Source organism: Palaemon carinicauda, chromosome 8 (genome assembly GCF_036898095.1).
Source record: "Palaemon carinicauda isolate YSFRI2023 chromosome 8, ASM3689809v2, whole genome shotgun sequence".
Classification (NCBI taxonomy): Eukaryota; Metazoa; Arthropoda; class Malacostraca; order Decapoda; family Palaemonidae; genus Palaemon; species Palaemon carinicauda.
The window spans coordinates 8,049,480-8,066,876 of NC_090732.1; the positions used below are offsets into that span (position 1 = coordinate 8,049,480).

Genomic DNA, 17,397 nt, shown 5'->3' on the forward strand with positions numbered 1-17,397 from the left:
CTTTTACTGTTAAAGCAGAGCGTGTGAACAAGCCTTGCCCACTTGTGGGTCCAGAAGCTCTGCTCTTTCAGCAGTTTATAAAAGCTGATTTGGCCGTGATGCCTGCTTTACATTTTGACGCGAAAGTTTTAATTGGTTTTTAGAATTATTGAAAACTTTTGCATCTTTATTATGAGAGAACACTGCTCCCTAATGCTTTCAAACCCAAGGCTACGTACTAGCGCAAGATATCTGGTGCTAGCTCCCAACCACTCTGACTCCTCATGTCTCTAGATTCCAGATTTTAAGAGTGAATATCAGTAAACCACAGACCAACGGGATAGACCCTTCTTGGCAGAGTGGGAATTTTGCCAATCAAGGGCCAGTATTCCCTCGCCAAATTGCGGCTCGTGTTTCGCGCCCTCATTACATTGCGGGTGTTTAAATGTATTTTAACCTTGTATTTTCTGTTCAAGTCTTGCAAACCCTCTAGATACGAGAAATTGTAGATTCTGATAGAAACAGCGAGTTGCAACTTCGTGCCTTGTCTGTACTTTGTGAGGTCTTACATGGCACACTATAGGCTGCCGGGGGGTGGGGGGGGAATAACCAATTTGAGCACTGAGATTTGTATCCTGGGAGCTGATTGGTCATAGAGCACAGGATTGCCTCGTAGCTTCTCCTAGATGCACATCAATTTTCACGCTGTTACTGTAACTTTAATATTCCTGCGTTTAGTGATATTTTAGTTTTTATTCAAGCCCTATGATGACGCCCAAATGCCCTGCTCTAAAGCTTCTGGTAATGACCCTAAGTGGCAAAGACAGATACTGATCATAGTTGTGAAACCTCTCTACATGTTGAAAGACAGCAGAAGTTATGCGGTGGTCAGACACCATTGCATCATCAAGTCGGCTGTTTGCTACATAGAGAGAAAGATGAGAAAAATATTGAGAAGACTACATCAAGGACTTTCAACAGAAGTGCAGTGTTTACTCTCTGCAATAAGATGGTAGCGAGGGTAGAATCTGCTTTCAGTATGGATTGTAGCTTGCCGAAAAGACATGCGAGTTTGAACATCATCATGATCTGAACAAAGGTTAAGACCCGTATGACAACCTTGCACCTGATGACGACAATATTAATGACTAGGAAGAGGACATTTATGACCCACAACCAGGAACGTCCGATTCCAGATTCCCTGAAGTAAGTAAGTTCATTCACTACCAGCAAGGGCATATTAGAAAAGTTCCAAAAACAAATCCGCCTATAGTGTGTTTTGGTGTGTGGCGAAGCTGCCTCAGCAGAAAGAGCTGCAGCCAAAAGATACTTGTGAGGAAAAGTTCCCTCGGCTTTTCGAGGAAGGCGGCTATTTTGCCAAACGAAGTTTTTAAAATAGACGAAATGGGGCTGTTAAATAAAGGGATGCAGTCTCGCATGTCCTTGCTCTAGGAAAAGGTAAAAAGTCCAGGCTTCATGGTACACACACTATGCAACACTCATCATGTGTAGGAATGCAGTGAGATTTGTTGTCGTGATGTTAATGTATGTTATGGAAGGGGGGAGAGAGATGGTGGTCTCTTCCTATTTATAGATGGTGGGCTACCAGGTTTTTGTACCTTCTACAGCTTCAGGATATTTCTCTACTGGAAGCAGCTTGAATAGGCGATTGAATTTAAACTCGTCAGGATCTTGATTAGAATTGTTCAATGTCTTTTTCTTTCTATGCTAGAGTTACTTCGGATTTCCATGTATATTTCCAGTAAGTTATCTTTACCATTAGAAGACTTGATTTTATAGTCATTGTTAATTTCAGTATCTATTTTAGTTATATAATTAGAATCTACATTTCTTTTAACATTTTCTGTGTCACTCACTTCAAGACATACGGGCCAGGTTTTTCAATACTTCTCTTAGTTTTATCTGATAATTTGTCCCGTTATTTTTAGTGTTCAGAAGATTTGCAATCTATTGGCCTCCCAGGAGTCTTTTTAGCTCTTAACATAATTTCCTTTTCTTTAATAGTTACTATTGATTTCCATATCTATTTCTAGTACAGTAAGTCATCTTATCATTGGAAGATTTAATTTTATAGTCATTGTTAATTTCAGGGTCTATTTCAATTATATAATTCGAATCTACGTTTTTTTCAACTTTTCTGATTCATTTCATAGACATTTGGGCCTGGTTTTTCAATACTTGCGTTAGTTTTGTACAATAATTCATTTGTTATCTTTATAGAGCTCAGAAGAGGTGCAATCTATTGGCCTCCCAGGATTCTTTATGGCCCATCCATACATTTCCTTTTCTATATTAGTTACTATTGATTTTTATATCTATTTCTATTACGGTAAGTCATCTTAACATTGGAAGATTTAATTTTAGTCATTGTTAATTTCAGGGTCTATTTCAGTTATATAATTCGAATCTACATTTCTTTAAACTTTTCTGATTCATTTCATAGACAATTGGGCCTGGTTTTTCAATACTTTCGTTAGTTTTGTACAATAATTCATTTGTTATCTTTATAGAGCTCAGAAGTGGTGCAATCTATTGGCCTACTAGGATTCTTTTTGGCAGCTCAGAAGTGGTGCAATCTATTGGCCTACTAGGATTCTTTTTGGCCACTATACATTTCCTTTAATTTTGAGGCACACCCACGTTTTCCTATTTTAAGTTTAAGGTATGTTCTTACGGTTCCCCGACTTTTTATGTATTAAATTTTGGTTTCCGCAGCTGTTCTTTTGTTGTGACGGTACAGTATTGTCTTTCAAAGGTTCCATTTAATTTTTCATACAAGTGGACTCTTTCATTGTTCTTTTGGTTTCTTTTCCTTGGGAGTCTCCCTGAATTGTTGATTTTTGAGGCCTGTCCGTTTTTTTCTTGTCTCACCATCATGCTTTCCTATTTTAGGTATAAGGGATATTCTTGGGGTTCCCCGACTCTTTATGCTTTAAATTTTGGCTTCCACGGCTTTTCTTTTGTTGTAACAGTTTTGTCCTTCCAAGGTTCTGTTTCATTTTTCATACTAAGAGTGGACTCTTTCATTATTTTATTGGTTTCTTTTCCTTGGGAGTCTCCCTGAATTGTTGATTTTTGAGGCCTGCCTGGCCTTTTTTTTTTTTTTTCTCGTCTCACCATCATGCTTTTTCTATTTCAGGTATGAAAAGTTCTCGGCCTTCCCAGCGTTTTCAGCTTTAAATTTTGGCTTCCACAGCTTTTATTTTGTAGTAACTGTTTTGACCTTCCAAGGCTCTTGGTTTCATTTTTCTTACTAAGAGTGGACTCTTTCATTGTTCTATTTAGTTTCTTTTCCTTAGGAGTCTCCCTGAATTGTTGATTTTCGTGGCCTGCCTGGCCTTTTTTCTCGTCTCGCCATCATTATTTCCTACTTTTGGTATAAGGGAAGTCCTCGTCCTTCTCGGGGTTTTCATTTTTAAAAATTTTGCTTCCAAAGCTTTTCTTTTGTAATATAGTAACTGTTTTGCCCTTCCAAGGAAGGATATAGCCTCTGTTCTGAAGAACTGTGCCTCCAGACTCTCAGAGGACCGTAGACTTTCTGTGATGCAGGTGTTACAAACGGGTGTTTGGAAACTTCAAATCTCCTTCACAGCTCATTATCTGCAGGATGTAACTCACAGGTCTTTAGATACATTGTTAGAGCCTGTTGTAGCTGCTGAGCTAGTGGTTTAGGTACTTATGCTCTTCTCGCAAGTATTATGAGTTCCGCGTTTAGTCTGGGATGAATGTTAAGAATGACTGACCTTTTCTTTTAATCTTCCCCTCTCTTGGGGTATAGCATCTGAGACCTTGTTGGATGAACCATAGTATTTGATTGCAGATAGGTCCCATGTAGCTCGTAGCTGTTCTATATATCTTATTGCAGATCGAAGTATTGTCCGCTCAACTCTTAGTGAGGAGGAGTTTGACATTTCTCAAACACCTAACTAATGACATAAGCGCTCAAACTCACGAGACATGAAATGGAAACCTACAGTTGTCATTCATATGTAATAAATTCAAATCATTTGTATTGAACTTCATTTAATGAAGAACAGTAGCAAATTATTTGTTTTGGTAATCAGCTGATGATTCGCCAACTCGCTTATACAAACAAACATGCCAACTAGTGATCTCCTAGCAGATGACGCTATATGACATTAGTTGCTCATGGTGTATATATATTTTCTCTTGTGTATATTTTGTAATAAAGCAATAATTTGATAATGACTTTGCTGCCTGAGTTATGAAATAATAGACAATTGCTGAATACGACCTTGAAAAAAAAATAATTTTTACTGTTAGTAGAGTGCATTATTACCAAGTTAGCAAAAAAGTAACTAGACCTGGAGTGACATATAAAGTAGCAAAAGTATTCCACCTAAAATAATTTCTAGATTTCTTTTGATCAATAATTACATTTTGTGTGGAAATTTGTTGGCTATGTGAGCAATTTGGGAAATATTACTGGAATTTTACTTTACCAAAATTTGATAAAGAACATTTAGCAACACTGCTTTCGTATAAACACACGAAACAACAAACACTGACTAAACTTGTAGTTGTGGTGGAAACTACGACAGGTTTAGTGGTTTCTCAAATGAATATGTAATATAATTGGGATAGTCATCATATAGCTAATTAATATTTACTTATCGTTTCATTATACACTCTAAATAAGAAAAGTCACTGTGCCAGACCAAAATAACACGAGGCGCTGAATGGGAAATGCTGCCAAGTAGTTTTTAAAATCCTATATTTTTTTTTCTTTTCCAAAAACTACCTTGCTAATTTAAGCGAATGCCTTACCACTTGTAGCGTCTTACGACACAGGAAATACGCTATTTTAATTTTAATTAGTTAAACATAAGATATTCATTTCATGTTATTCAGGTACTGTATTTGTATTCTCCAATCTTACAAGTTAATGATACGGTCATATTTTGTCCTTCTAAGATTGCCAAGAAACTAGGTTAACACTTGAGAGTATTTAAAGTTCAGTAAATTATTCTGCAAAGTTCAGAAGAAATTGTGAATCAAAGATTCATTTGGATTTTAGGTCTAATGATTAGAAGGTGTCCTAAAGTTCTCCTTCAAAGAATTCAGAGAAGTTATCTTCAGAATTGGGTTTGACCGAAACATTCTTGGGTATTTTGGAAGTAAACACTCTGCTTGAGCCATTTAGCGAGGATGACAAGTACTATACAAGATTCAAAACAGGATGGTAGAGATCCTAGCAGTATTTTAATATTTATTTCAGAACCTGAAGTGTTTGATGAAGATTTTTTTCAGTTTTAGATTTTCTTTTGTATCTTAACATATAATTTGCCTGTATGACCTTTGATTGCAATTCTTTAAAAATCTAAGCACTTTGGTGAGTAGTGTCCAGGAATGAACTGTCAAAGCCTTTTTTTGTAAAATTGATCCTTTATTTATATTACCGTACTTTGTGAAAGAATTTTTGCTAGGCGGTATAGCTTGGCCATCCATCTTTGCCAATGGTTATACAAGCAATGAGTAACCTGGTGAAGTAACGAGAACTTTGGGTGTGGAGAGAAAGCCCCCCCCCCCCCCCCCCCAAAAGCTCACAAGTCACTGGCAGCAGGGAAAGGAATTGGGTTGAAGACGAAAGATAAGATGTCTTCAGCTTCTAATCCTGATGCCTGGCGGACGATCTTACTGGAATTAGTATGGACTGGCAGGAATCGCTTAGTATGGGCAAGGTAGGCACTGCACGTCACAAGGAACTGGCCATCCTTTGATGAATCCAGCCAATGAATCATCTATGGATTTAGTCAGTCTATGGAAAGAGAAAATGACAGAATGGCCCCTGGTTCCAGGCATAGCTGGTTTTCAAGAATCTCTCTGTGTATAAAGACTAAAGACTAAAGAAAAATTGAAAATTGGTAATATTTAGGAACCATAAATCAGATCGGGAAGTTACAAGTGGAGAATGAAGTTGATGTAGTTTGGATATCTTGGGCCTAAGTGAAACACTTTTACTGTAAGAGGATTGGTTAAGAAATCTTAGACCAAGGCAATATATAAATTATTCAGGGAGAAAAGGGGTAGGAATGATTACGCCAAGAGCAGAAAAGGCACTTAAGGAATGGAAAGCTGTAAATAGTAGATTTTAACTTGCAAAGTTTAAATCAAAGCAGTGCAATGGGAGTGTTACAGTTTGCTATGCATCAACAAATGATTCCCCTGAAGGAAATATGAATATTATGAAGAACTGCAGTTTGTAATAGATGAGATCCCAGAGAGAGATGAAAATTGATTGGTCTCCTCAATGCTAAAGTTAGAAGGAATAATAAAGGTACCGGTACAGTATAGAGAACGTGATTAGTGTCGAGGGTCTTGACGACGTCGAAAATGAAAATGGAACATATTTGTTCTAGAAACAATCTTTTTATTAGAGGTACTTTTTTTTTTCTCCAAGCATAAGGACATCCACAAATATACATGAACTTAACCCTGTGGTGGCAACTACAAAAATAAAGTACTGTACAGTAAATCACATAACCATTAATAAAGAGGAGGAGGACAGTGAGAAAAGTAAGCTATAGAGGTGCAGATGTTGGTAGTGATCACCAGCTCCACATTGCCACACAGAATTTAAAACGAAAAAGTACTCAACAAAAATGTAGGTAGAATACCTAGGTTTGGTACAGCCAAGCTTTCAGAAGATGAACATAGAGAAACATCTACAATTGAATGTAGGAATTGATTTGCAGTCTTATGAGATAAAGAACTAGCAATTAACGAAGAGTCCCGTGATAAGAACGTATATCAGTCAGTTGGTAGTGCTGTTTTGGGACATGCAGTTACAAGGAGAAAGCCACTGATATCATATGATACTTGGGAAACAGTGAAAAGGAGACAGACAGAAATTGATTGTTGAAAGTTTTTGAGGAAGTAATAGAAATTACATTACAAGGTAGAGCATGCTAACTATTCCAATATTGATAGTGAAGTCAAAAGAAAAGCCAGGAATGACTGGAGAAAATGTTTAGAAAAGCAGATGAGGCTGACAGCTATGAATTCACGGAGTGGCTATGGCATAAGAATTGCTAATGAAATTAATAATAATAAAAAAAAAAATCTCTACAGGGGCAAAAAGAAAGCATAAACCCATTAATAAGAGGGATGGGTCTGTTATAACCATAGATATAAAGAAAGGCAACGTTGAATGGAATAATTTAGTGAGGTCATGGATGGGAGAAATGAAGGGAATAATATGATTGATATACCTGAGGGAAGACCTTGATATCCCTATGAATGAATTCAGTGCATTTTGAAGTCCAAGCACACAGGTCTTTTAGACACCTTTTCTATAGGCCCTTCTGTTGCTGCACAAGAAAGTCTCTTTGAGCTCATGAGACTAGTAACTGCTCTTATCAAGGCACCTGTTACTCTGCATTATAAGGATATATGAGTACTAAGGTGGATGAAGATCTTGATTGAATGTGAAGCTTCGACTTGGAAGCCACCTTAATGCCAGGAAGAATACCATGAATTGTGTACTGCTGCCTGATAATTAACACTTCATGTTCATATCACTTCACCCTGGGAAAGCTCCCTAGAATTTAACATAGGCCCTGCCTCATTAAGAGCCAGCTACACTGTTCACAAATAATTAATTTTGATACCCTTGCTATTACTATAGTAGTTGTATCTTGAGAGAAGGGCAGACCACCTACCTTCAGAGACTTCCCACCTAAGGAAGACTCCCCATATAAATTACTCAGAAGTTTGTATCCACTTTGGAATAAACTACAATTATTATATAAATTGTATTTTTCCTTGCTATAGAAACCAGTCACTTAGCTAAGGTCCTGCTTCAACCACCCCAATAGTCTTTCACCAGAAGTGTCTTGTGATTAGTCCCTTGGAACAAACATAGTGCGTCATGCACAGCAGTTGCCTAACAGCGCAGTATGACGTAATCAAACCCATAGAAAAAAACTAGAAATAACCATATAAAAGAATAGAATGACTAGCATTGGTATAGCTGGGAAAAATACAAATAATGTAAAATTTGCAGGTTTTTAATACACAAGGTTTGAAAATGAAGGTTGCAGGTGTGCTGGTTTTTTTTTCAGTTTCTTCAATTGAATAGGTCTAAGCTATCTTTAGTAACAGGTCAGCAAACCAAAGAAATTAATTCCTTCTGAGCCTACAATAAAACCTAGCACACCATACAGGGCAAGACTAAGTGAGAAAGGGAACTTCTAGTAAAAGCGTTAAGGGTCCAATTAGAAATCTTGTTATTATTTTGATCTTGCTTCACTGAATGCATTATTGTTGAAAGTGTCACATATAAATAAAGAAGGATAGTGTTATGGTGTGTACACCAGGTAGCAGTAATCACAAAGAAAATTTATTAGGTATCATTAAAAACTATTAACAGTGTTGGAAAAGTCTTACAATGACAGATTTAAGACTTACCTAGAAGCTGGAAAATTGCCTTTAGATTATACTCTTAAATGAAACTTTGAATTTGTAGCTCTGAGAATGTGTGTTTATTTCAGAATGAGCTAAAGGCTCCATCTGCATCCGAAAAGCTGCACCCTGGAGATGCTGCTGATAAAAACTCCAAGTCCAAAAAGGGTTTAAATAACGATGCTACGTTTGTGGTTGTTCCTTCATCCTATCATAGCATAGTGTTAGAAGCATTATCTAAGGCCGAGGACAAAACAGGGATGAGCATCATGGGTTTGAAAAAGTATATGACAGGTAAGTAATGCTTATCCCGAGAACATGTTGTTCCTACATGGATACAAACTAGCATCCTTTAATAGGACTGTGTTTTCAGCATAGCTGTAACTCTGATAGCAAAGTTTATAACTAGGTGTTGGTAGTTCGTTTGGGAGTGATAGGGAAGTCCCCCCCTCCCTCCCCCATACACGCACACAGCAGTAGCCACTTTTCAGCCGCTGGAGAGTAGACATACTCTCGGCACCATGAACTGGCTGTTTTTTTAGTCTGCTTTTTTCTATTATATACCGTATGTTCCCTTGTAAAGGGCAAACCCCAATATTTCCTGTAAAGGCATTTTTATCATTTATTATTATTATTATTATTTATTATTTACTAAGCAACAGCCCTAGTTGGAAAAGCAAGATGCAATAAGCCGAGGGATCCCAACAAGGAAAATAGCCCATTGAGGAAAGGAAACAAGGAAAAATTGAATATTTCAAGAACAGTAACATTGCAATACCGGTAAATATTTCCTATATAAACTATAAAAATTTTAACAAAACAAGAGGAAGAGAAATAAAATAGAATATTGTGCCCGAGTGTTCCCTCAAGGGCGAGTTGAAGGGCAAGGTGCCACCTCGCATTAAAGTCTTTATGGCAAGTCTTCCAGCTCCACCAAAAGATAATCCATATTAAATAGCTAATGGTTTGTACAGTATGTTAAGAAAAATATAAATTACTTTCAAATTTGTAATTATCATATACTCCATGTAATTGGCGAACGGCAATTTCAAGGCTAGCCTAATGGTTTTACTCTTTTATTATAATTAGTTCACCACGTTATATTTATTTCTAATAACCCTTTTACTGTAAGCTCCTGCTATCATTGGTTATCCCTTTCATTTGTAAGTGCGTTCATTTGTTAGTTATGATTGGCGATGAAACTTAAACAAAACTGTGTTTAGGGGGTGATTTTAGGAAAAAGACTATAAAATCACTATTTAGAATTTCTAAGGATAAAATAAGGAAAACATTAATAATATCATTATTACATAACCAATACTTAGTAAGGTATCTGTTGCTGCAAAATCTAACCTATACACAGGAGTGAATGAGTTAGTTTGTTTATGATCGATGATGGAATATAAACAAAGCAGTGGTCCATTTTATGTGGCGCGTTCAGCAAAAGCATGATATAAAAGTCTGTTTAAACTTGCATCATTGCTTCCTTTTATACTATAGTATAAGTACCGGTAACCTGCAAATTTAGAAGTTTCGGATAACCACCATCAACTGCCTTCTCTTGGCAAATAATGTAAACAATCCTAGCTGTCCAAAAAGTATTGTAATAAAGATAAGATTCTTATTTTTACTTTTAACACACAACTACAGTATATGATTATACTGAGCATATATGCTATTAAGTATATCCTTCCTAACTACAATACACTGCAAGTAGAAAAATTACAGTAATTAAAAATATGGAAAATTGTAGGTTTTTGACAACTAAGCTAGCCTACTGACTACACAAAAGAGCCAGAGTATTATAAGTAAAGATAAAATTACTGGTAAATATTCTTATTTTACTTAAATATAAAAACTATATACTGTAGTTAAAATTAGTATGAAGTCAATCCTTCCAAACTTCTAGATATCAGTGAACCATACCCAATTAGAATACCCTAATAACAACACATCAGAGGTGGAGAAAATAAATATTTTCATAATTTCAAAAGTATCTCGTGTAATGAGTGAACCCTAACTTTTTTCATAAAAATCTAAATCTTAAAATTTTGCCCTTGGAAATAAACGGTATGTATTTTTGGGATGTCTTAGCGAGATATAAAAGGAGGAGAAAGGTTTAGCAGTTTTCTCATTAACTGTAACTGAAGTAACCTGTTGATATAAACTAGTGTTTCTTTTGACAGCATTCTTGTTGCTTTTTATGAGTCTGCTGCTGCTGCAGAGTTGTAGGGGAGGGCTTCCGCCCTTCTTTTCGTCGGTGTCTTCACATGTCCAGGAGGTGCAAGAGACTTAGCTCCTTGAGCTACTGTCTCTTCATATAGAGTTCCTAGAATCTTCCCTTGGAGTGTTTTTTTTAGTCAACCAGGAAGCCAGTCAGGATAAAAGGGCCTTTATGGCCGAAGACCTAGAAGACCAATCAATAGTTGCCTACACTGTAAGTGACTGTTTTATCTCCCCGTGTGGGGGGTACTCCCCCTGAAGTCCTCGTGACTCCCTTCACCGAACATTATGAATAAGACTACCCCAAGAGGTGACAAGACAGCTTGAAGGACTCTGCCAATCAGTATTCTTTTCCCCATTTTGGATGGAGTGCACATACAGACTGATAAACAGTTATGTCCACGTAACTACTACAATTTCTTAACTTAGGAGAGAGCGTTGTACCTGTGAGGATGCATGTGCTCCTACTAAAGTGCACTTATCTGTATGTGTTGTACCACACTTCTCAACTGCTGGAGCATACTCGCACCTGCTCACATGTGCCGATTACAGTATTTGTCTATTGTGTGCCCTCTCCTGTTTGTGCTCGCTCTCTCTCTCACTCACAGATTCCCTTTTTTGCATATGTGCCGGTTAGATGATGATCTGTTTCAGTATGCCCTCATCTTTTTACACAACCTAGAACATTTTGTACTCTTGCTCTCTCCTGTGCACTTGCACTCCTACAGGAGTGAACCCTCACTACTTCTCGCATGCCCTAAAGCGCTCTACAACTGTTTGCCCTCGCTCCTGCAGTATTGTGCCATCACCTCTACGCTTGTATTCTTCTGAGCCCCCATTCGCCTTTTAGTAAGGATAGAATTTGATAATTCTACATTTGCCAGAACAATTTGCGAGGTGAGAGGTACATAATAAACCAGGAAATGTGCCTTCCCCAGCATTACGTAGTATGTGGCGCAGGTGCTCACATCGGCAATCTGCTAATTTCTCATGAGAGCGAGTGTGCACACTGCTGGTAGGAATAATGGCCTTATCTCTTGCACTTTAGATAGAGAGCGTGAGAGCGAAAAACTGCAAACGAAGTCATCCCTTTGGGACTAGACAATGTCAGATGCTGTTTTCACTGGATCTCAACATAGTTTCCCTCTCTTCAGTATGTCCAGCATGTGCTGGGAGGAGTCTAAATGTAGTTTTTGACCAGGTCTTCGTATTCAGCATCAGCGTAGCATACTGTACATTGCCTCTAGTTGGCAAGACACTTGTTGAGAACTGTGAGAAAGCTTTTGGTTTCACAAGTTTAGAGCATGGGAAGAAAAAAATAATTTGAAACCACAACTTATTTAAATGAAGGGTAAAGTAAACTGTTAAAAGTGCATTATGTCTACTGCAGTAATCAAACTTCTAAATAAACCTGTCATGTGATGGGTGCTTACTGTGGTTTCCTTGTGGTTAGTGCTTAGTAAGGACTAATGACCAATTTGTCTATTGAAATTAGTAAATACTCATAATTGCAGGAACTGCTGTAACAAATGTCTCAAACCATTTGTAACTCTAGTATTAGATTCCTTGGCATTGACAATGGTAGTTAATCTAACACAAAATCTCTTAGAGGTTTGGATTTTCACAAAATGTTTCTTGGTAGTCCTTAATGTAAAATCAAAGATAGTGGCCATATGGAAAAAAAAAAAATTTCCTTACCTATACTATAAGGGCTCCAAAAATGTGTAATTTTATACCCTCGAAAGGTTCAACAAAAGTTAGAATCCAAACATAGTGAATCTGTCTTTTTATTGTTACATACTACTTTTGCCATTTTATAGGATTTTTGAACTGAATATCATTTAATATGCTGATAGTTGCTTGTATATTTTCATTTCAGAAAATTACCCAGATAAGGAATGGCCACGATGTAAGAATTATGTTCGCAAAGCGCTTGAAAAGGGTCTGTCATCGGGTGAAATTGTAAGGCCTAAAAAAAGTGAAGAAGCTGTTGGGCTTACTGGGAGATTCAAAGTAAGTTGTTGTTGTTGTTGTTGTTGTTTTTGTAGATATTCTGTTGATAATTGAACAGGTAAAGTAGTAAACAATCAACTTTCATTGAAGAAATGATAGACGTACCTAAAAATATGAAGTCATGTATTATGGTATTCAAAACTTCAAGAATGGGTAATATTCAATAATTCTTCAGTCTTTTACCTTATGTTTAAGTCTTAGTTTTTTAACATTGTTCAACCAATTCTTAGTTCTTCTAGCTTCAATCTAAATGTTATTCCAAGATATGTAGGACTTTAAAGTATAGTAGAGAAATATTAGCTTGCCAAAAGAAATTTTATATTTTTTCATGAATCTTTAATAGACAAACCTGGATGCCAAAACAAATTTATGCTGAATTTGATAGTTAAAAGAGCATGAAGGCTGTGATAATGAAGATTAGATGGTTGAAATATATATATGCTCACAAAAGCAAACCTGATAATATGACCTGATACATACATACATACATATACCAAGGCACTTCCCCCAATTTTGGGGGTTAGTCGACATCAACAAATGAAACAAAACAAAAAGGGGACCTCTACTCTCTACATTCCTCCCAGCCTGACAAGGGACTCAACCGAGTTCAGCTGGTACTGCTAGGGTGCGACAGCCCACCCTCCCCCGTTATCCACCACAGATGAAGCTTCATAATGCTGAATCCCCTACTGCTGCCACCTCCGCGGTCATCTAAGGCACCGGAGGAAGCAGCAGGGCCTATCGGAACTGCGTCAATTGCTCGCCATTCATTCCTATTTCTAGCACGCTCTCTTTCCCCTCTCACATCTATCCTCCTATCACCCAGAGCTTTCTTCACTCCATCCATCCACCCAAACCTTGGCCTGACCTGATAGAAAGAACAATGGAAAACAAATTTGGGAAGTGCTTAAATTTGCAGTAACAGATAGAAGTCAAAAGTGAACTATGGGAGAGGGAGATTACCTATAAAGTCAAAAGTGAACTATGGGAGAGGGAGATTACCTATAATATATGGATGATCCGGAAAAATGGTTAATCAGACACACTCCCGGTCCCAAGTTGGCTGATTTGTCATGGCCTACCTGTATACTTATATATTCATGTACAGATGTATCTTCTCCTATGCCTATTGATGCAAAAGGTCTCTACTAGGTTTTGCAAGTTTTCTCTAGCTTGAACTTTTAAATCGATACTTCTCCATTCATCATCTTCACATTTCATATAGATATTTATTTATTATTTCCTTATATGTCATTATATCAAACTGTATCAATTTTTACATGAACTGCTAAATGAAAAATATAAAGCTAGTTAAATATATTCTCTAGGCATTACATTGATGCCAACATCACAGACGTCATTCAGGTCAAAAACTAACTTTTTTCAAAATGGTTTGGTTATTTTCTTACAATATATATTCATATCTCAAAGCATGGCAAATTTTATCAAAATCCATCTAGTATTTACAAAGATATGCACATATATATATTTTCAGGATGTTTTCAGGTCTAGTATTACCTGAAGATTTCTCTGCTCTCTGCACTAGATTTTAGAAACCTGCATTTTCTATGACAAATTTTCATTCTCTTGCTTACAAAGGGGTCGAGTTCCAAGGTTCTGGTGTGAGGAAAGTTGTGACATGGAGATGGTTTTGACATCCATGACAAGGTGGCAACTCTTGAGTCTATGCCCTTTGCTCAATGAGAAAAGTTCCAACATACTCAAAGACAATGGATGTGACCCTCAACCTGAAACTTCTTCTAAGACGAGATCCTTTGCCTCTATGCCTCTTAACAGCCCCTCTTGCTTTTCTCGAAATGTCTCCAGTAGCGTACATTTGCGCTTTAACAAAAATTTGACTGACCATAGGATTAGGTCTCACCTCTAGTGGAATAGCTCTTCTGGTGAGGAAACTTTGGTGTAGGTTGAGGTTTTGGATGGGAAAAGGGAGCTGGTCTTTTAGTGGGTTGCTTTTAAGGCTGCTACTGGTATTTTATATGCTGCAGCCTTATTATTATTACCTCACACCGCTAAGGAGGTATATTTTCTAATCGGTTTATTTGTTAATTTGTCTGTCTGTAGACATGGTTACGTCAACTACTCTATAGACTGACAAAATTTTCACCACTGATAGAACTTAGGTCATGGATGACCCCCATTAAATTGTGGAGATGATCCGGACTAGCCTTTTCACAATTTAAAGATTGAGTTGAAACAAATTGATGGATTTTTACAATTTCCACCACATGATCTTGGCCTTGAACGACTCGATTATCTTTGAAGATGGTTTGTTACCAGATACTGATTCTAAATCCAGATTTAACATTTTTCAGAGTTTTAAAGAATACATAAAAATGAAAGTATGAATTTTATTTTCACCAAATGTTAGTAATGGATAGATATGCATTGGATAAAACCACAAAAATTTGAGGTGATACAGATCAAGGACCATCTACTGTACAGTCAGCATATGAAAAGCAGGGGGCGATGTCCGTACAGTTTAGTTAAATGTTGGCAATGTTCATTGACGGAGGTCTGAAATCTGATTGCTGTTTATTATTTATTATTACTACTAGCTAAGCTACAGTCCTAGTTGGAAGAGCAGCATGCTATAAGCTCAAAGGCTCCAACAGGAAAAATAGTCCAGTGTGGAAAGGAAATAAACTATGAGAAACTATGAACAATTAAGATAAAATATTTTAAGAACAGTAACATGGGAATAAATATTTCATATACTGTATAAACTATAAAAACAAAAGGAAGATAAGATAGGAACAGTGCCCGATGTGTACCCTCAAGCAAGAGTTTACCCCAAGACAATGAAAGACTATAGTATAGAGGCTATGGTACTACCCTAAGAATAGAGGGCAATGGTGTGGTTTTGGAGTGTTCTACTGAGCTTCTTACCATGGCTAAAAAGTCTCTTCTACCCTTACCAAGAGGAAAGTAAGCACTGAACAACTGGAGTGCAGTAGTTAACCCATTGAGCAAAGGAGAATAGTTTGGTAATCTGTGTTGTCAGGTGTATGATGACAGAGGAGAATGTTGAAAGAATAGGCCAGCCTATTCGGTGTATGTGTGAGGAAAGGAAGAATTAGCTGTAACCAGAGAGGGAACCAAAAACCTTGTAATCAATTTCTCTAGAAACAAAAGTGACTGTTGCTTTTGCATTGGCTACAGGGAATACAGTACATAGTCTAAAAGCTATAAACCACTGAATTATTTGCAGTTACAGTACCAGTACCCAAAACGCTTGTTTATTCATAAATTGGCTAAAATGGCTAGAATAGAACAAATTGGGCTATGGCTAGCTACCCATAATTGTAGTTTAACAATAAGACTTGGCTAAAATACAACTTTATTTTCATAATCCTCACAGTGTATACACTGTATATATTACTCATGCTAAACATAACCAAAGTGAATAAATGAATGGGTATAATTAAAGACACAAGCATTTGAATGCTTGACTAAAGTTATGAAAGGGGAGTTATTAGGCTAGGTAAGTTTGATTGATAAAATAGGATGTTATTCATTGAAAACATAAAGCCCATCCAATTGGCATTGCAACGTCTTGGGTTCTTGATGCTAGCTTAGCTGTGAAAGCCATATAATTTATCTTGGGTTTGATGAATATATTAAACAATGGAATTTAAAAGACTGCCTGATATGTAAAATAATTATAATCGAACAAGCTAGATAAGTGACCAGTTCCTTGATGTGTACAGGCTCTTTTTACTGTTTTTATTTCTTTTACTTGTTTATGATAATTGGGTCAAGAAATTATATTTTATTAGAGAAGAAAATTAAGGGTACTTGTTACCTTTTATTGATAATTAAAAAGGAGTCAGTACGGTTTCATTAGATTAGATATATTAATATAGTTTACATTATTGCAGTTTTAACCTTGAATTTTTTTTTCCACAGTTGAATAAAAATCTAGATCTGAAACAAACAAGTAAAGTCAAACCAGGAGGTAATGCCAAAGGAACTAAAGCATCTACCACAGGAAAGAGGAAGAGCTCAGAACTTTTAGGGTATAAAGTGAAGAAAGGTATAAGCGAGAAAAAAAAAGTTAAGGGAGGTAAAGAAACTCAAAAAACCAAAGTTCAAGGTATGAAAGAAAAAGCTAAGGGAGAAAAGAAACAAACTAAAGTTAAAGCTGCATCCAAAGGTGAAGGCTCCTCATCAAAAACTAAAGATAAGAAAGAGAACATACCTCCTCAGGTTAAAGATAAGAAAAAATCCTCCAAACCAAACTCCAGGGAAGTAAGTGCTTAATTAAGGTAGTTAATAATGAAAGTTTTCTGTATTTCATACCAGAGTGATTTGATTGAACCAATATTCAGAAGTTCAGTAATATTTTTTATTAAGTAGAGCTAAATTGAAGTAAATTTAGCATTAATACTTTATTTTTTAGCTCTAAAAACTGGAGACTGTAAGTGCTTAATTAAGGTAGTTAATAATGAAAGTTTTCTGTATTCCATACCAGGGTGATTTGATTGAACCAATATTCAAGTTCAATAATATTTTTATTAAGTAAAGCTAAATTGAAGTAAATTTAGCATTAATACTTTATTTTTTAGTTCTAAAAACTGGAGACTGTAACAAGAATATTGGATATAAATAAAATCTCATTTTAGTTATAATTTTTAAAGGTTTGGTTTTATATTTACAAACTTTTTTTTATGTTTTTAATTTACTACTTTTATTCAGCTACAATAAAGCTTAGTAATA

The 17,397-nt window shown here is 36.4% G+C and overlaps 1 protein-coding gene across 4 annotated transcripts in view; it reads left to right on the plus strand.

The window, feature by feature from the left end:
- The window catches only part of LOC137644819 (sperm-specific protein PHI-2B-like), a 35,637-nt gene extending 18,240 nt beyond the window's left edge, over positions 1 to 17,397 (plus strand). For all 4 annotated transcript variants that reach the window (XM_068377708.1, XM_068377709.1, XM_068377710.1 and 1 more), the window contains exons 3-5: positions 8,514 to 8,718; positions 12,527 to 12,660; positions 16,588 to 17,397. In XM_068377708.1, coding sequence (XP_068233809.1) covers positions 8,514 to 8,718; positions 12,527 to 12,660; positions 16,588 to 16,941 — 693 coding nt within the window. In that variant the 3' untranslated portion in view covers positions 16,942 to 17,397. The remainder of the gene's footprint in view (positions 1 to 8,513; positions 8,719 to 12,526; positions 12,661 to 16,587) is intronic.